Source organism: Gopherus flavomarginatus, chromosome 9 (assembly GCF_025201925.1).
Source record: "Gopherus flavomarginatus isolate rGopFla2 chromosome 9, rGopFla2.mat.asm, whole genome shotgun sequence".
Taxonomy (NCBI): Eukaryota; Metazoa; Chordata; order Testudines; family Testudinidae; genus Gopherus; species Gopherus flavomarginatus.
Genome location: NC_066625.1, coordinates 60341 through 80383, shown reverse-complemented (window position 1 = coordinate 80383; position 20043 = coordinate 60341). Strand labels below are relative to the sequence as shown.

The following is a 20043-nucleotide window of genomic DNA, read 5'->3' as shown; positions in this document are numbered from 1 at the left end:
GGTTGATAGCTATTGATGAACCTAGCCTCCATGAACTTGTCTAGTTCTCTATTCATCTCAGTTATACTTTGGTCATTGCACCATTCTGTGGCAATGAGTTCCACAGGTTAATTGTGCATTGTGTGAATGTTTGCCTTTGGAACCATTACTGTGAATTTTCCAACTTTGAAAAATAATGTTGCATTAGTATAGGTTTTGCCATTTAAACATGCATATGCATATGTGTATGTATTTGTATAAGTAGGTGTATGGAGTAGAGTAGAGCATATTGGACAAATGGAGTGGAGTAGAGTAGAGCATATTGGACAGATCCTATTTTCTCTCTCCTACAGATTTCCTGTGCCTCAAGTCCAACAGTAATGTCAAGCTCTGGTAGCTGTAGCTCATTATCGCCTATTGGACCCCTTTGTAGGCAAAGATCATTAGCAAATGGTGCTTTGTGTTCCGAGTGTAGCCCATCAGGTGTGTCTTCACCAAATTCTAGCTACCCAAAAGCACCAGGTTTTGAACGAGAGGATCAGGTATGTAAATACTAGAAGTACAAATAAAATCTTGAGATAGATGAAATTAGAGCCTACAGAAAACCTTTCTTTTATATCCCTCAACTCTCTTAAATGCATTTTGATTTCTTAACACCCCCTTCCTCCTCCCTCCCCCAGCACTTTGAGATGGCATTTTTGCTAATACATGCTTTAGTTTTTAGCAGCTTGTTGTGTAAAAGTGTTAAAATGTTTACAGAGCACAATTCCAAATGTAAGAGCGGAAAATTTTTCCAACTCCATTTTGTCTTTAAAACAGACCTAAATATATTCTTCAAATATATTCAGTTTAAGTTGTTTTTGGTTTTTTAATTTATTCTAGATTTTAGAATTTTTGGAATTTTTTGGAGTTTTTCCATTTACGAAGTCCTCAGTTTGGTTAAAAAGTTAACAAGCAAATGTATTAGATGAAATTAAAGCACATGTTTTAGGTAGATGTTTATTATGAACTAAATGTAGTATCGGCAAAGAGTTCTGTGGCACCTTATAGATTAACAACCGTGTTGGACCATGAGCTTTCGTGGGTGAATACCGACATCGTCGGATGCAATGTAGTATCTGATTTATTACACCATTAGATTAGTGCACAAGTTGCCTTGTAGGCTTTAAAACAATCAGTTTGTGTTTTTTACTTAATTGAGAACTTCCTATCAAGGACTCATTTTTGCTACAAAATATTACTCATTAGAGGGTTGATCCTGCTCCTGTTAAAATCAATGGAAAGACACCCATTGACTTCAGTAGAAATTAGATCTGCTGTACTATAAATAGTCATAGTGTTCAAAGTAGGGTGACCAAATGAGAGGAAGAAAATATCGGGACACATGGTGAGGGGGAGGGAAAAAAAAGCAGAGTGCTGCCGGCGGAGCGAAATATCGGGACAAATTGTGTCTCGACCAGTCTTTGGGGGACAAACATCTAAATATCGGGATGGTCCCGATTTTATTGGGATGTCTCATCACCCTAGTTCAAGGCCAGAAGGTATCACCAGATCATCCAGTCTGACCTCCACCAATACCATCCAGCACCCAGATGCTAAACCCAACAATCAAAATTATATCAAACTATTATACCCCTCAGGAGACTAAATTATTATGTGCCACAGGAGGGAATAGGAGGGACTGAGGTGCAGCGGTGCTCAAGGTTCCCACAATGATAGGGAAAAGATTGAGATATACCCAGATAATCCTAGCAAGTGATCTGTACCCACACGCTGCAGAGAAAGGTGAAAAACCCCCATGGTCACTGCCACTTCAACATGAGGGGAAATTTTTTCCCAACCCCACATCAGTTAGACCCTGAGATGAGAGCAAGAACCAGCCAAGCACCTGGGAGAGAGAATGTTTGGTGTTGCCTCAGGGCCCCAGCCCTCCCTATCTGATGTCCCCGTCTTCAACCATAGCCATCCCTGATGCTTCAGCTGAAGGGGTTTGTTTTTTTTTAAATGTGAGGGGAAGAAGGGAAGCAGAAATCCTTTCCTGACTCTGCCAGGTGGTTGGCTGAAACCCTGAACCATGAGCTTTTTAGGAACATAAGACGTAAACTGGAAATGAGCCCCAGTGCTGTTGAGTACTGCCCCCTACCAACACATTCTACCATCAAAGTACACATTGTTACTCAGTGCACAACCTTGATGTAAATGTCCAGCAGACCAACTTATTTATAATGAATAAAGTTTTATTTAGCAAAAAGATGCTTTGATTCTTACATGAAGCATTGTCAGGAATAGAACAGGTTAACAGTGGAAAAACTCATAACAAAGGAAATGTCATTGTTGACAGAAGGTTATCTAACTGTATAGCTGTCATTTATCAAATGCACATAAGAAACCTACTCTCCAGCAACCAAACCCACTTGATTATGTGTTAAGCTTGTTCAGATATGTGATGTCTACCAGGGGTTTCTGCATAGTCTTTGTTACTTTGAAAAAACAAACAGGGTTAGCATTCCTTTTCCTTTCCCTCACCGCCTCTTGACGTTCAGCCCTAGATCAGCTCTGTCATTCACCAAAAAAGCCACTTGCTCAACTTCGTGTTTACTAAACAATGCTGCATCAGTTCTGTTGATTTCTGAGTTTCCTCTGATCATCTCCTGCATCAGCCATCTATCTCTATCCTCCATTGCTCTGCTTGGCCATTCTGTCACTTTCAATACATTAGAATTTACAGAATGGGAGACTCAGTCCTGGGAAGCGGTGACTCTGAAAAAGATATGGGGATATTGATGGATAATCAGCTGAATATGAGCTCTAAATATGACACTGTGGCCAAAGGAGCTAATGCAATCCTGGGATGCATAAACAGGGGAATCTCGAATAGGAATAGGGAGGTTATTTTACTTCTGTGTTTGATACTGGTGAGACCGCTGCTGGAATACAGTGTCCCATTCTGGTGCTCACAATTCAAGAAGGATGCTGTAAATTAGAGAAGATTCAGAGAAAGAGCCATGAGAATGATAAAGCATTATAAAACGTATTTTACAGTGATAGACTCAAACAGTTCAATCTATTTAGCTTAACAAAGAGAAGATTAAGGGGCGACTTGGTTACAGTCTGTAAATATCTACCTAGGGTGCAAATATTTAACAATAGTCTCTTCAATCTAGCAGTGAAAGATATAACACAATTTAATGACTGGAAGTTGAAGCTATACAAATTCAGACAGGAAGTAAGGTATACATTGTTAAATCTGAGAGTAATTAAACACTGGAACAGTTTACCAAGGGTGGTTGTGGATTCTCCATCACTGACCATTTTTAATTCAGTATTGGATGTTTTTCTAAAAGTGATGCTCTAGGAATTATTTTTGGGGAAATTATAGCCTGTGTTACACAGGAGGTCATACTAGATGACCACAGTTTTTCCTTCTGGCCTTGGAATCTACAACTTGGCCCTTGCTTGTTCAATTTCTCCCCACTCTTCCACTGACTTGAATCCTTTTGCTTCTCCTCCCCCACAACAGAGTCTATCCCTCTAGCCTCAGCCTGCCAAAGTCTCCAATTTCTTAATACCTGCTGCTGGCCTGCTTAACTCCTCTGGAAGAAGCCCATGACAACATGGACTTCTGTGTGGCTATGGAATTTCTTTGATGTTGTTTTTGCTTCCCACAAAGACAACTTAACTTGCAAAATCAGCTTTGTTTGTTACACTTTGCTTAAATTGTGATAGTGATATTAATATGTTCTTTATGACAATGTTAGTAAGATTGTGATGGCACAATTAAATAGGCTGCAGCCAAAATGTTTTCAGCTCACAAAGCTGTTGTTTTGTTAAATTGGTTTCCTTAACCAAACACAGATCGATAAACACATAAGAAAAAGGCGAGAGAAGGAGAGGTAGTCATCTGTGGATGGGGGAATGGCAGAGTTATTGAATCAGGCCAAAGCTGATACCCATTCTTAGCCAGGCAGGAACACTCTTGTCCATTGGTATTCAGTCAAGCTGGAGGCCAGAAAGCTGGCGGTAGAATCAGTTTGAAAGATAAAATTTCACATGTTCTCTCCCAGTGTTAGGAACAGCTAAGGCAGGGACCATATCCAAGACAGCTAGCGCTTAACTCTCTATAGGATTGAAATGGCAGAGTTGTGATCAGATTGTTCCAGATAGTAGGACATAGCTGCTGCCAGCCCTGCACTAAGTATTTATAGTAACATCCACTCATTAAGCTGACATTTGACCGAGGTTTTTCTTTTTTCCAGATGAAACAGAAAAGCCTGCCAGCCGACAATTATCAGAAAATAAGTGAACAAGACAATAAGCAGGTATGGTCAGTGAAAGAGTATTATATATGTGTCCTTTTTTGTTACTTACCTACCTAGCACCAAAGATGTGTCTGGAATTAGTACAGTCTAAAAAGAGTACAATAGATGCAGGACACTGTGGGGAGTGTTGGAGGAGGGGGAGGAAAACTGAGCCAATGTGATCAAGAATATGTGTCTGGAAGGCTACACAGGTTTTGGTTTGGTTGTTTGTCTTTTAAACTGGTGGGACTGTGTAATTTTATGAGACTTCTTGAGGAAGTGGGATTTGAGAGGGGGAGACAAGGAATGAATGAGAAGTTTGGGCTGAACACAGAAGGCGTTGTGGACTCCAGAGGAGAGAAGGACAGATAAGTAGGGAGAGGCAACTAGGTTATTGAAGACCTTGAAGATAGTAAGGAGAAAACCCATTATTTGTTTTGGGATATGATCTAGAGCCAGTGAAGGGATTTTTAGAGGGTTATGTGGTCATTGCTTGTGTGAGATAGAGGATTTTCACAGTAGAGTTTTGGATGAATTGAAGTTTGGAATGGATCAGTAGTCTTGGCAAAAAGACAGGATCTGGGCAAGAGCCCTGGTGATAAAGGAGAGGAGTGGGCGGATTTTGGAGTTATTGTGGAGCTAAAACCAGCTGGAATTAGAGGTAGCACTGCCTCTATATGAGAGTTGAAAATTCAGCCAGCTTTCACACCTGTGGAACTAGAAGGCTGATGGAATCTTCGATAGTCATGGAGATAGGAGAGTGTGGAGGGAGGATTCAGAAAGGAAGAGGAGGTGGTTACTTCTGAACAATCTGAATTTCTGCTAGCAGTGGGGGCATCCAGGTGGAGATGTGAGACCATATCAAGGGGAGAGCTCAGATGGAAAAATTGATAAGGGTCCTAAGAACAGAAAAAAATGACAAAGGTCTGGAGAACAGGAGCTGAGAGAAGGAGAGGCCACTTAAACAGACACTTAAGGAGGGGTCATGAAGTGATAGAAGAATCAGAAAGTCTAAAGCCAAGACAGGAGAAGGGAGTCATTAGTTATATCAATAGCCATGTAAAGGTCGAGAAGGATGAGAATGGAAAAGAAGCTTTGAGGACTGCACCTGGTGACCTTGGCAAAAGTGTTTAAATGAGGGGGAGAGGGAGCCACATTGTATGGGATCAAGACAAGAGAGTGGACAGATCCTTAAGCTTTAAGAGAAGACAATGCACTCAAGATTGGAGAGAAAGGGAAGGCGATGAGGTTGGTAGTTGGAGAGGCACGTGGGGTCAAAGCTGGAAGCTGGAGGGAACAATGTTTGCTTAAACGTAGTTGGGGGATTAGGGAGTAGATAAGGAAACAGGATGGGATGGCAACAAGAAAGAAGTTTGAGCTGGAAACTAGAAGAGGATAACACTTCACTCAGACAGAGAAACTCTGGAAACTAAGGCAAGACCATTCTAGTTTTCTCTACGCACTAATGTGTGAGACTGTAGGCAGCAAGCGGGTGGGGGGAATGTGAGGAAGGGGCTGTGAGGAAAGGGAGAAGTACCTATGATTGTAAGAGTGAGGACTTCACAACAGAGGAAGAAGTAAATTTTCTTGGCAAGAAATATAGCTGTGCCGATTGACGAGAGGAACAAACCTGCATTGTCTCTGGATTTTCTCCAGAGATATCCAGCAGTGTGGGAGTGGAGAAACCAGGTTGGAAGAGTGAGCTAAGGCTGCAGGTCAGAAAGGGGGCCAGAAGAGTCAATTGTGGATGAAAGTATACAGTTGTTGGTGGAGACCCTGGATTCAGCTGAGAAGAATGTTTGAAATATCCTTGTGTGTGTGAGAGGTGCCTTTCAAGTGTGTTTTATAGTCACATTTTCTACACATCTATAATTAGAATGCTTGGCAGTTAGGTTAACTCTGATCATGGCTCAGTTACAGTATTCCTCATGAGACATCTTCACAGGGTTGGCACTAATTTTAATATTTTATCTTGATTGATGTTTGCAATGTACAGTAGCTATAAACACAATTATACAATATGTGATACAGCATGGCCAGAGGGCAACAGATAAGTGATTGATGGGAGGTATATAAGCTTCAGGATGATCAGAGCCTTATTCCCTGTGGACTAAGGAGACGTTACTGTAGGTTAATTAGATCACCTGCAGCCAATTAAGGCCCGCTTGAAAGCTAGTAAAACCCCCTGCTTCAGTCAGACAAGAGAGAAGAAGGAGAGCTGGCTGTAGTTTGGAAGCATAGTGGTGTTGACCAGAGAATCAGAGTACGAGGGGAAGGGAGACCCTGCCCAAGCATGGCAGAGGGGCTTCGCCGGTACAGAAGACAGAGAGAAACTCTGCCCCAAGGGTGAGAAGCCTGTGAAGCTGAAGGGGCTGGGACTGGAGTAGGGGGTGGACCTGGGTCCATTTTCTGCTCCCCTTCTCTCCCACTCCAGGGCACTAGTAGAGCCCAAGAATAGGGGCAGGGGTGACACCTTGACCCACTGTACCAAGGGAAAACACAGGACCCACCACAATAGTTTTGACCATTTGCCACAAATATATAGAAATAGCTATACTTAGCTCATTCTTAACATTCTTTCCTGTAAATTTTTTAAAAATTACTTAACCTCCTTATAAATGCAACAGAATGTATGAAATACTATTGCATAAATAAAAAACTGCTGCAAATAAAAAAAAATTATCTCATGCTCTGAGTCTCTTGGATTTTACTTTTTGATCTGTTTTTCTCTTCTGTTCAGATATTTTCTAGGGTTGGGGAATTGAAGTTATGGTTAGGATTAGCCTTGTAGAGGGAGAGGAAAACAAGGAAATGCACAACTGCAGATGTGTGTCTGAAGGGGACAGTGAGCTCCCCATCTGTTTTTGTCAGAGAAGACGACGAGGAGAGAAACGAGGAGTCACCCAGTCATGTATGTGTGTGTCTTGGAGTGGTGGATGAAGAGGATGAGCAGCCATGTGCATGTGTATTTGTTACTTCTGGGGGAATTCTACCCCATTGCCCCCACAGATTTCTTTGCTTCCCCGCAGAAAAATGACTTTCTGATGGGGAAACAAAGGGTAACTGCAAGAGCAGTCAGACAGCTGCAGCAGCGCGGGAGCCAGCAACCAGAGATGTAAACAGGGGAGTTTGAGTGGCAGTTCTGTTGGAGGAGTTTGCGGGGAAAACTAAGAGAGGCAGGCAGAGGAACAGATAGGCTAGTGAGTGGAGTGTGTGGTGGTCTGGCAGTGTTTTGGTGCTTGTTGGGGGTTTGTGTTACTGCGGGTGATGGTGGTTTGGTTTGGTTTGTGTTTCCTGGACTAACAGGTTTTAGGTGGGAAGGCTATGACAGATACAGAGGCAGCGGTGGAAGACACAATGAAGATGACTGGATGTGGAAGCTACGGCACGTACATGATCCTGGAGGGGGTACCTGAAAAGAGTTGTGTCTTCATGAAGTGCCGCCTGATGGAGCTGATGGAAGAAAAGATCCAAGGATTGGAGATGCAGGTGGAAACTCTGGTTGAGTTTAGAATGGGGTTTGAGCAGATGATGGAGCAAAGAGATGTCTGAAGGGAAAAGCTCAGACTTGCAAATGGAAACAGGACCAAAGAACCAAAGAACTCTGAGGGGAGACTGCTGGATGAGGAAAGTGGACAGTGGAAGCATGTGACTAAGAGAACCAGGCAGAGGAAAAGATGGGCTAGTGAAGGAGAAATAGAGCTCAGGAACAGGTTTGCGGAGTTTGAAAATGAAGAAAGGGCACAGTAGGTTGTCACTGAAGGTGAGAGGGCAAGGAAGAAGAGAAGAGCAGCTAGTCTTATAGGAAGTGGGGAAGAGTCAAGGGAGATAACACCAAATATGAGCCCCAGGAGGATTACAGAGGATTGCAAGGGACAATAGGAATCAAGAGGACTTGCACCCAGAGGGAACAGGGGATAGACTGGAGAATCGCACCATCACCAGGAAAAGGCAGGTCTACGTGATTGGGGACTCCTTACTGAGAAGAATAGACAGGCCTGTAACCAGAGCTGATCCTGAGAACAGAAGGGTGTGCTATCTACCGGGTGCTAAGATACGGGATGTAGACCTCAGGCTGAAGAGGATCCTAACTGAAGCAGGAAAGAATCCACTGATTGTCCTTCATGAGGGAACAAATGATACGGCTACATTCTCCCTGGAATGTATCAAGGGAGACTGTGCCAGGCTGGGGAAGACGCTTAAGGAAATTAAGGCTCAGGTGATCTTCAGTGGGATTCTGCCTGTTCCTAGAGAAGGGCAACAAAGGTATGACAAGATTATGGCGATCAACAGATGGCTCAGGCAGTGGTGCTATAAGGAGTGCTTTGGGATGTATGGCCACTGGGAAGCATTCATGGACAGAGGACTGTTCTCTCGGGATGGACTTCACCTGAGCAGGGAGGGAAATAGACATCTAGAATGGAGGCTGGCACAACTGATTAAGAGAGCTTTAAACTAGGAATTTGGAGGAGATGGTTGGGAGATGTCCAGGTAATCTCCACGCTGGATTTTAAAATTGAGAGGGAAGAAAACAAAGAAAGAAAGGATACAGCCGGGGGTAGGAGAATAGACATACGGAGGAAGGGTAGTGTAGATACCAGTCTAATTGGTGATCCTGGTGGTAGAATGTCTGTGCCTAACAGGGTAAAGAATGTCAGTGAAGCCAAACGGCAAAAATTAAGATGTTTGTACACTAATGCGAGGAGCCTGGGTAACAAAATGGAGGAACTAGAGCTAGTGGTGCAGGAAGTGAAACCAGATATTATAGGGAACACAGAAACGTGGTGGAATAATAGTCATGACTGGAGTACAGGTATTGAAGGCTATGTGCTGTTTAGGAAAGACAGAAATAAAGGCAAAGGTGGTGAAGTAGCATTGTATATCAATGATGAGGCAGACTGTAAAGAAATAAGAAGTGATGGAATGGATAAGATGGAGTCTGTCTGAGCAAAAATCACATTGAGGAAGAAAGCTACTAGAACCTCCCCTGGGATAATGCTTGAGGTGTGCTATAGATAGACCGCCGGGATCCGATTTGGCTATGGATAGAGACCTCTTTAATGTTTTTAATGAAGTAAATACTAATGGGAATTATGTGATCATGGGAGACTTTAACTTTCCAGATATAGACTGGAGGACACGTGCTAGTAATAATAATAGGGCTCGGATTTTCCTGGATGTGATAACTGATGGATTCCTTCACCAAGTTGTTGCTGAACCAGCAAGAGGCGATGCCATTTCAGATTTGGTTCTGATGAGCAGTGAGGACCTCACAGAAGAAATGGTTGTAGGGGACAACCTTGGTTCGAGCGATCATGAGCTAATTCAGTTCAAACTACGTGGAAAGATTAATCAAAAATAGAACTGTGACTAGTTTTTTTTATTTCAAAAGGGCTAACTTTAAAGAATTAAGGAAATTAGTTAGGGAAGTGGATTGGACTGAAGAACTTGTGGATCTAAAGGCAGAGGAGGCCTGGAATTACTTCAGGTCAAAGTTACAGAAACTATATCAGAAGCCTGCATCCCAAGAAAGGGGAAAAAATTAATAGGCAGGAGTTGTAGACCAAGCAGGATGAGCAAACATCTCAGAGAGGTGATTAAGAAAAAACAGAAAGCCTACAAGGAGTGGAAGATTGGAGTGATCAGCAAGGAAAGCTACCTTATAGAGGTCAGAACATGTAGGGATAAAGTGAGAAAGGGCAAAAGCCATGTAAAGTTGAACCTTGCAAAGGGAATTAAAACCAATAGTAAAAGTTTCTATAGCCATATAAATAAGAAGAAAACAAAGAAAGGAGAAGTGGGACCGCTAAACACTGAGGATGGAGTGGAGGTTAAGGATAATCTAGGCCTGGCCCAATATCTAAACAAATACTTTGCCTCAGTCTTTAATGAGTCTAATGAGGAGGTTAGGGATAATGGTAGGATGACAAATGGGAATGAGGATATGGAGGTAGATATTACCACATCTGAGGCAGAAGCCAAACTCAAACAGCTTAGTGGGACTAAATTAGGGGGCCCAGATAATCTTCATCCAAGAATATTAAAGAAACTGGCACATGAAATTGCAAGCCCATTAGCAAGAATTTTTAATGAATTTGTAAACTCAGGGGTTGTACCGTATGACTGGAGAATTGCTAACACCGTTCCTATTTTTAAGAAAGGGAAAAAAAAGTGATCCAGGTAACTACAGGTCTGTTAGTTTGACATCTGTAATAGGCAAGGTCTTGGAAAGAATTTTGAAGGAGAAAGTAGTTAAGGACATGGAGGTCAGTGGTAATTGGGACAAAATACAACATGGTTTTACAAAAGGTAAATCGTGCCAAACCAACCTGATCTCCTTCTTTGAGAAGGTAGCAGATTTTTTAGACAAAGGAAACGCAGTGGATCTAATATACCTCGATTTCAGTAAGGCATTTGATACAGTTCCAGATGGGGAATGATTAGCTAAATTGGAAAAGATGGGGATCAACATGAAAATTGAAAGGTGGATAAAGAACTGGTTAAAGGAGAGATATTGAAAGGTGAACTGTCAGGCTGGAAGGAAGTTACTAGTGGAGTTCCTCAGGGATTGGTTTTGGGACCAATCTTATTTAATCTTTTTATTACTGACCTTGGCACAAAAAGTGGGAATGTGCTAATAAAGTTTGCAGATGACACAAAGCTGGGAGGTATTGCCAATACAGAGAAGGACTGGGATATCATAGAGGAAGATCTGGATGACCTTGTAAACTGGAGTAATAGGATGAAATTTAATAGTAAAAAGTGCAAGGTCATGCATTTAGGGAGTAATAACAAGAATTTTTGTTATAAACTGGGGATGTGTCAGTTGGAAGTAACGGCAGAGGAGAAGGACCTTAGAGTATTAGTTGATCACAGGATGACTATGAGCTGCCAGTGTGATAGGGCTGTGAAAAAAGCTAATGCGGTCTTGGGATGCATCAGGTGAGGTATTTCCAGTAGAGATAAGGAGGTGTTAGTACCGTTGTACAAGGCACTGGTGAGACCTCATCTGGAATATTGCGTGTAGTTCTGGTCTCTCATGTTTAAGAAGGATGAATTCAAACTGGAACAGGTACAGAGAAGGGCTACTAGGATGATCCGAGGAATGGAAAACCTATCTTATGAAAGAAGACTCAAATAGCTTGGCTTGTTTTGCCTAACCAAAAGAAGGCTGAGGGGAGATATGATTGCTCTTTATAAGTATATCAGAGGGATAAATATCAGGGAGGGAGAAGCATTATTTAAGCTCAGTACCAATGTGGACGCAAGAACAAATGGATATAAAACTGGACATCAGGAAGTTTAGACTTGGAATTAGACAAAGGTTTCTAACCATCAGAGGAGTAAAGTTCTGGAACAGCCTTCCAAGGGGAGCAGTGGAGTCAAAAGACATATCTGGCTTCAAGACTAAGCTTGATAAGTTTATGGAGGGGATGGTATGATGAGAGAGCCTAATTTGGGCAATTAATTGATCTTTGACTATTAGCAGTAAATATTCCCAATGGCCTGTGATGGGATGTTAGATGGGATGGGATCTGAGTTACTACAGAGAATTCTCTCCTGGGTGCTGGCTGATGAGTCTTGCCCACACACTCAGGGTTTAGCTGATCACCATATCTGGGGTTGGGAAGGAATTTTCCTCCAGGGCAGATTGGCAGAGGCCCTGGGGGTTTTTCGCCTTCCTCTGCAGTGTGGGGCACGGGTCACTTGCTGGATGAGTCTCTGCATCTTGAGGTCTTTAAACCATGATTTGAGGACTTCAATAGCTCAGACATAGGTTAGGGATTTGTTACAGGAGGTGGGGGGTGAGATTCTGTGGGCTGTATTGTGCAGGAGGTCAGATTAGACGATCATAATGGTCCCTTCTGACCTTAAAGTCTATGAGTCTATGAGCAGTCATGCAACTTTTCCCAGCAGTATGTTTTGGGTGCCCATGGCAGCTGACAGAGAGTTAAATCACTGTAGGGCAGAGGGCGGGACTGGGGAAGACCTGGCTGGTCTCTCCTACCGTGCGCCAGGCTCAGCTGCTAGTCCCGGCTGGGCTGGGGAGGACAGGACTTCCTCTTTCCTTGCACGGCATCCAGGGCTGGGTCAGACCCACCCCCAGATTTCTCCCCAGCTGCAGGAAGCTCTGCAAACGCAACACTCCTCCCCCCCCTTCCTGCACCCATCTTTCCTCAGTTGCAGGGGGAGGGATCGCTACGGGGAGCTGCTCCCCCAACCGCTGTGGATCCAGACCCCCCCCATACCCAGACCCTCCCACCAAGCCTCACCCCCCATGCACCCAGAACTCCCCTGAGGAGACCCACTACCCCTGCACCTGGACCACTCCGATGAGCCACTCGCATCTGGATCCCCACCCCACCAAGCCCCAACCAGCTGCCCCTGGATCACCACCCCACTGAGCTCCACTCCCCCAGCATCTGGATCCCACACTGAGCCCCCCACACCCAGACCCACACACACCCCCTCATAGAGCCCCAGCCACCTTCACCTGGACCTCCCTGCACAATCCCATTACTGTTGCATCCAAAAAACCCCAACAAGCCCCTGTGCATCCAGATCCCGCCCTGCACCTGCATCCCCCAGTGAGCCGCCTGCACCCAGATGGCCCCACACAGAACCCTCTCAACCCTCACCTGCATCCCCCCATACTAAGCTCCTCCATACTTGAATTCTGTCAGGCTGAGCCTGCTTGCCCACACCTGGTGCACCTGGCATGGAGGGACAAGGCACTGGGGTGTTTCTGGGGCAGGCCTGATCCTTGTTCTGTGTCAGGGTTGGGTGCAGCCTCACCGCTGAGTCCGTGTCCCGCCTGGAGCTGCAGAGTGATCTCCCATCTCTGTGCAGCCAATGGCCTGTGTTCCCCAGTGCCATGCTGGAGCCTCCACATTTATTTGACAAATAAAATTTGCAGAATTTTAAAATATTGTGTGCAAAAATTTTATTTTTTTGGCACAGAATGTCCTCAGGAGTAGTGTGTGTGTGTGTGTGTGTGTGTGTGTGTGTGTGTGTGTGTGTACGTACCAGGGTGGGGTAGGAGGAGAGCAAGGAATCCCCATCTTCATGTGTGTTTGTGATTGGAGGAAACCTGCAAGGATCCCCAGTTTCAGAGTGTGGTAGAGCGGCGGAGGAGGCAACCATGTGTCTTGGAACTCTTAATTCTTCTTCTCAATTGATTGCACATGTGCATTCCACTGTAGGTATGTCCATGTGCCAAGCACAGTTACTGGACATTTTTCCCTCAGTGGTACCCATTGGGATGGCTCAGGCACCTTCTGGTGCTGCAGGATAATAGTGATGGTATAAAGGGCCCAGCTGACCCCATTTCCCCCTCAGTTCTTTCTTACCACCTGTGAATGTTGCCAGAAGTGTTCTCCTATGGCAAGTTTTCTCAGTGATCTTCATTTTTTTTATATTGTTTTTGGTTAGTAGTTGTAAATAGTTAATTAGTTCTAGTCAGTTACTATAGTTTGTATAGGAGTACTTGTGGCACCTTAGAGACTAACAAATTTATTTCAGCATAAGCTTTTTTGGGCTACAACTCACTTCTTCGGATGCATAGAATGGAACACAAAGACAGAGGATATTTATATATAGAGAGAACATGAAAAGGTGGAAGTACTCATACCAACTGTAAGAGGCCGATCAATTGAGATGAGCTATGAGCAGCAGGAGAAAAAAAACCTTTGAAGTGATAATCGAGATGACCCATAGAAGGTGTGAGGAGACGTACATTGGCCAAACCGGACAGTCTCTACGCAAAAGAATAAATGGACACAAATCTGATATCAGGAATCATAACATTCAAAAACCAGTGGGAGAACACTTCAGCCTCTCTAACCACTCAGTGACAGACTTGAAAGTGGCAATTTTGCAACAAAAAACTTCAAAAATAGACTCCAAAGAGAGACTGCTGAACTCGAATTAATATGCAGATTAGATACAATTAACTTTAAACAGAGACTGGGAATGGTTGGATCATTACACTAATTGAATCTATTTCCCCATGTTAAGTTCTGAGATTAGATGAGACCTACACTGTATATACATACACCACTCACTAATCTCCTAAAATCCTATCTCAGGACAAGCTGGGCTCAGTGTGAAATATGAGAAGGATTCTTTGCTGGTGCGCTCTTCATTGGTTATTGCAAAGTCCTGGGAAGGATTATAGAGGGGATATCCTTAGAAGATTATAGGAGTGTTTATCCAGGGCACAGGGTTGAACCTCAGAAAAGTGAGCAGATCCTCAGATCTCTCTCAACTTGCAAAGAAGAAATAAAAAGAGAGGTTTAATATATTTTACTATCTTTTATATACAGCAGAAAAAGAACACAGCTTTTTATGACTCTTGTTTCTCTTCAGAAGACCTAATGAATGGAGCACTGAACTGAGATTCAGGAGACCTTGGTTCTATTCCAGACTCTGCCACTAGCCTACTGGGTAACCCTGGACAGGTCACTTCACCTCTCTCTGTCTCAGTTTGCCTATTTGTAAAATGGAGATAATGACACTGGCCAGCTTTTGGAAAATGTTTTGAGATCTGCAGATGAAAAGCTCTATATAAGAACTAATTAGTTAGTTAGTTAGTATAAAACATAGCAAGACACATTGTCTGCCCCAACCATCTTTAAATCTCAGGCACAAAGACAGAAATTCAGGTAAGGAAAGGTATGGAGATAAAACTGGTGGGGGAAAAAACAAGATAGAGAGAATGTTTGATAGATAACAAGTGGTGGAATGAAAAAAAGTATGAAGCTGAGAGAAGGCGATAAAAAGAATAGGATGGAGAGAGGAGTGTAGGGAAGAAGGAGGGTAGGAGTGGGTGAGATATATATATATATATAGAGAGAGAGAGAGAGAGAGAGAGAGGTTTGAACTGAGTCAGGAGATTCAAGGAATATGGAGGAATTGATTGCTACTCTTGAAGCAGGAATTATAATGTAAAATTCTATGGCCTTTGTTATGCAGGAGCTCAGACCAGATGATCACAATGGCCCCTAATGGCCTTAAAACCTATGAAAATAACATTCATAACGTCCAAAAGAAGGAAAAAGAAAAAAAGTGGACATAAACTAGTAAGGATTAGAAACAGAGGCAACTCTGATTTAGTGACAAAATCCAGACTAGATAGCTAACTGTATTAATACAGCCAGCTTTCTTAGTATCCTTGAAGATGAACCTATGGTATGGCCTGGCTACAGAACCTCAGTTTGTTCTCCAGTTCCCCAACCACTCAGATGCCAGAGAGGTGCCACTGATTCCATAGCAGTGGGTTTCATATAAAAACCTAGATAAACAACAATTAGGGCCCTACCAGATTCACTGTCCATTTTGGTCAATTTAACTGTGATAGGATTTTTAAAATGTAGGGCTTTCAAGCTATTAAAAAAATTAATCAATTGTGCAATTAATCACGCTGTTAATAATAGAACACAATTTATTTAAATATTTTGGATGTTTTCTACATTTTCAAATATATTGATTTCATTTACAACACAGAATACCAAGTGTACAGTGTTCACTTTATATTTATTTTTATTACGAATATTTGCACTGTAAAAAACAAAAGAAATAGTTTTTTTCAATTCACCTCATACTGTACTATAGTGCAATCTTTTTATCATGAAAGTTGAACTTAGAAATGTAGAATTATGTACAAAAAATAACTGCATTCAAAAATAAAACAATGTAAAACTTTAGAGCGTACAAGTCCACTCAGTCCTACTTCAGCCAATTGCTCAGACAAAACAAGTTTGGTTACAATTTGCAGGAGTTAATGCTGCCTGCTTCTTGTTTACAATGTCACCTGAAAGTGAAAACAGGCCTTCGCATGTCACTGTTGTAGCTGGCGTTGCAAGATATTTATGCACCAGATGCGCTAAAGATTCACATGTCCCTTCATCTTCAATCACCATTCCAGAGGACATGCGTCTGCTCAATAACGATCCAAAGTAGTGTGGACCGACTCATGTTCATTTTCATCATCTGAGTCAGATGCCACCAGCAGAAGTTTGATTTTCTTTTTTGGTGGTTCGGGTTATGTAGTTTACACATCTGAGTGTTGCTCTTTTAAGACTTCTGAAAGCATGCTTCACACCTCATCCCTGTCAGATTTTGGATGACACTTCAGATTCTTAAACCTTGGGTCAATTGCTGTAGCTATTTTTAGAAATCTCACAATGGTACCTGTTGTCAGAAGTGTTGTCAGATGCTACCGGTGTGGTGCTCTGTTCTCTCCTTGTTGGTATCACTCGGCTGCGTGCGTGTGTTCCCTCTGTGTACCGTCCCAGCTTTGCGCAAATAGCTGACACAGCAGACCCGAAGAGAACCCCCAATGACCACAGAGTCTAGTAAGGTACGAAGGCACGTCGGCCAGGTTTATTGCCGTATGGACACAACGATAGTTCCCCTAGATTGTTACTCTAGTAAAAGGCATGCTACTAATATGTGCCCATGGTCAATGGACTCGGCTCAGTCAGTGGCGGGACTTTCCACTGCCCCCTCGGCCGGACAAAGACATCGCCCCAGGGATACATTTTTATACACAGATACAAACAAGTTACACATCACTCCTGACGTATTGAGGTGCAGCCCCTCTACGCAGCAAGGTACAACCCCTCTACGTAGTAAGGTGCCACCTCTCACCTTGTACATGTTGGCTCGATCAAAACAACTCTATCCATCATATTACCCTTTTGCCCCTGTCATTGGGATGGGTCAGTCTGTTCCTTGTTATCTGTGTGGAATGTGCAAGTATGTGAATGTTCTGATCTCTAGTGTTCAGTACCTTTTAGGTACGTATCTTCTTGCAGCATCAGCCCTTTTCTTGCCAGCTTCTGTGAGCAGGGCCTGCCTCTGGCTCACAGCTTCACTTTGCTCTATGATGGCAAAGTCTTGACCATTACTTTAGTTCAGGCCTCAGGCCTCATACGGGGCCTTTATCAGGGCCTTCACTTACTACAGTACCTGCTTTGCGTTTTGTCAGATCTGCAGTGAAAGTGTTCTTAAAACAAACAATATGTGCTAGGTCATCATCTGAGACTGCTATATCATTAAATATATGGCAGAATGTGGGTAAAACAGAACAGGAGACATACAGTTCTCCCCAAGGTGTTCAGTCACAAATTAAATTAACACATTTATTTTTTTAACAAGCATCATCAGCATGGAAGCATGTCCTCTGGAATGGTGGCCAAAGCATGAAGGGGCATATGAATGTTTAGCATATCTGGCACATAAATACCTTGCAACGCTGACTACACAAATGCTATGCAAACACCTGTTCTCACTTTCAGGTGACATTGTAAATAAGAAGCAGGCAGCATTATCTTCCATAAATGTAAACAAACTTGTTTGACTTAGAGATTGACTGAGCAAGAAGTAGGACTGAGTGGACTTGTAGTCTCTAAAGTTTTCCATTGTTTTGTTTTTAAGTGCAGTTATGTAACAAAAAAAATCTATATTTGTAAATTACACTGTCATGATAAAGAGATTGCACTGCAGTACTTGTATGAGGCGAATTGAAAAATACTATTTCTTTTGTTTGTCATTTTTACAGTGCAGATATTTTTAATCAAAAATATAAAGTGAGCACTGTATACTTTGTATTCTGTGTTCTAACAGAAATCAATATATATGAATAGAAAAACATAAAAATATGTAATAAACTTCAATTGGTATTCTATTGTTTAACAGTGCAATTAATCATGATTATTTTTTTTAATCCCTATTTATTTTTTGAGTTAATTGTGTGAATTAACTGATTAATCGACAGCCCTAAAAATAGTAAATTTCATGATTTCAGCTATTTAAATCTGAAATTTCACGGTGTTGTAATTGTAGGGGTCCTGACCCAAAAAGAGGGGCAGGGGGGAAGGTGTTGCAGTACTGCTACACTTAACTTCTGCGCTGCTTCTGGCGTCAGCACTGTCTTCAGAGCTGGGCAGCATAGAAGTAAGGATGACATCTTACAGTATTGTCACCCATACTTCTGCGCAGCTGACTGCAGAGCTGAGCTCCCTCAGTCAGCAGCCACCACTCCCTGGCCGCTCAGCTCTGAAGTCAGTAGCTCAGAAGAAAGGGTGGCATGGTATGGTATTGCCACCCTTACTTCTGCGATGCTGGCTGGGCACTGCCTGGCTGGGTGCCTGACCAACAGTTGCCTCTTTCCAGGTGCCAAGCTCTGAAGGCAGCGCAGAAGTAAGGGTGGTAATGCCTCAACTTCCCTAAGATAACCATATGACCCCCCTGCAACTCCCTTTTGGGCAGGACCCCCAATTTGAGAAATGCTGGTCTCCCCCGTGAAATCTATATAGTATAGGGTAAAAGCACATAAAAGACCAGATTTCACAGGGGGGAGACCAAATTTCATGGTCTGTGATGCGTTTTGCATGGCCATGAATTTGGTTAGGCCCTAACAATAATTAATAAATACTTAACATTTATGAAGCTTTTTAATCTTCAAAGCCCAGGAAAAACAGTAGCATAACTGGTTTGTTTATACAGGATTTTGCACATTTAAAGTGCTGTGTAAGTGTTGAATGTAATGTTACCACTTTTGACCCGAGTGGCTAGCCAGAATTTTGGAATCTTTGCAGGTTGTTCCAGTTAGGAGGAGAAATTGACATTAAGTATTTGATGCAATTTTGTTTATTTACAAAGAATGTACAAAGTCCCGTTTCCCTGAACACAGTAGGGGGCAAACAGCAGGAGACAATTCCTTTGTTTGCTAGTCCAAACCTGTCTTTCCAGCCAGCACTAGGCGCCAACTCCGTGGGTGTTCTGGGGTTGGAGCACCCATGGGGAAAAATCAGTGGGTGCATTGTACCCACCAGCAGCCAAGCTCCCCGCCTCACCTCGCCTCCGCCTCCTCCCCTGAGCACGCTGTGTCCCCGCTTCTCTTCCCAGCGCTTGCTGCCGCAAAACAGCTGTTTTGCAGCATAACAAGCTCTGGGAGGGAGGGGGGAGGAATGGGAATGCAGCATGCTCAGGGGAGGAGGCGGGAAAGAGGCAGGGCCAGGGCGAGGATTTGGGGAAGGGGTTGGAATGGGGGCAGGGTGGAGGCAGGGGCAGAGGGGGGTCAAGCACCCACCGGCACCAGCAGAAGTTGGCGCCTATGAGCCAGCACTCTGTACCCAGCCAGCTTTTTTCTCTTCATGTTCTCTCAGGCCTACATTACCAACCTGCTGTTACTGTCTGATTGGCTTTCTTTCTCTGCCTCAGCTTGTGCTGTTTCTCACTCACTCTCTCACATAGATACCAAAACAGTTCCACCAATCAGAGTGCTAGCCCCTGCATTTGAAATCCCTTGGACTTCTACTCAGTTTTGCATGTGCCTGTGTTTTAGGTGCTACTGCTACTGTTTCAGCCACCTGATTACAATGGCTTCTTTACATTTATCCTGATTGTAATGCAGTAGCCATGCCTGACCCATAACAACAAGGTTTAACTCAATCCATAAGAATAATAATGGAAGTACTAGTGACTGTTATAGTAAAGGTTGCTTGATTATTCTTCTTATAAACCCTATTTTCATTTCTGAAACTTCCTCTTTCTGGCTGAAATCTTCTAGGTCTCATCTCTCCCTAAAGATGATTTTTAAAAGTTGGAGCTGAAACAACTATATCATATTTAGGTCCACAAGTGAGAAAACATTTTTCTACTTAAAAATAAGTGATTACACTTTTTTAAACCATGCTAGCACCAAAACTATGCTAGGAAGTGTAAATATGGCAGAGAAATAGCCCTCTTTAGAAATGTT

General features: G+C 43.0%; 1 protein-coding gene across 7 annotated transcripts in view; it reads left to right on the top strand.

Annotated features, from left to right (window-relative positions):
- Positions 1-20043, top strand: part of UNKL (unk like zinc finger) — a 147270-nt gene that overhangs the window by 79594 nt on the left and 47633 nt on the right. For 6 of the 7 annotated variants that reach the window (XR_007776295.1, XR_007776294.1, XM_050967630.1 and 3 more), the window contains exons 9-10: positions 333-521; positions 4236-4298. Coding sequence is in view for 5 of the 7 variants with exons in the window: in XM_050967630.1 (XP_050823587.1) it covers positions 333-521; positions 4236-4298 (252 nt within the window). In the remaining 2 variants the exon portion in view is untranslated. The remainder of the gene's footprint in view (positions 1-332; positions 522-4235; positions 4299-20043) is intronic. The other variant, XM_050967631.1, reaches the window with a different exon arrangement.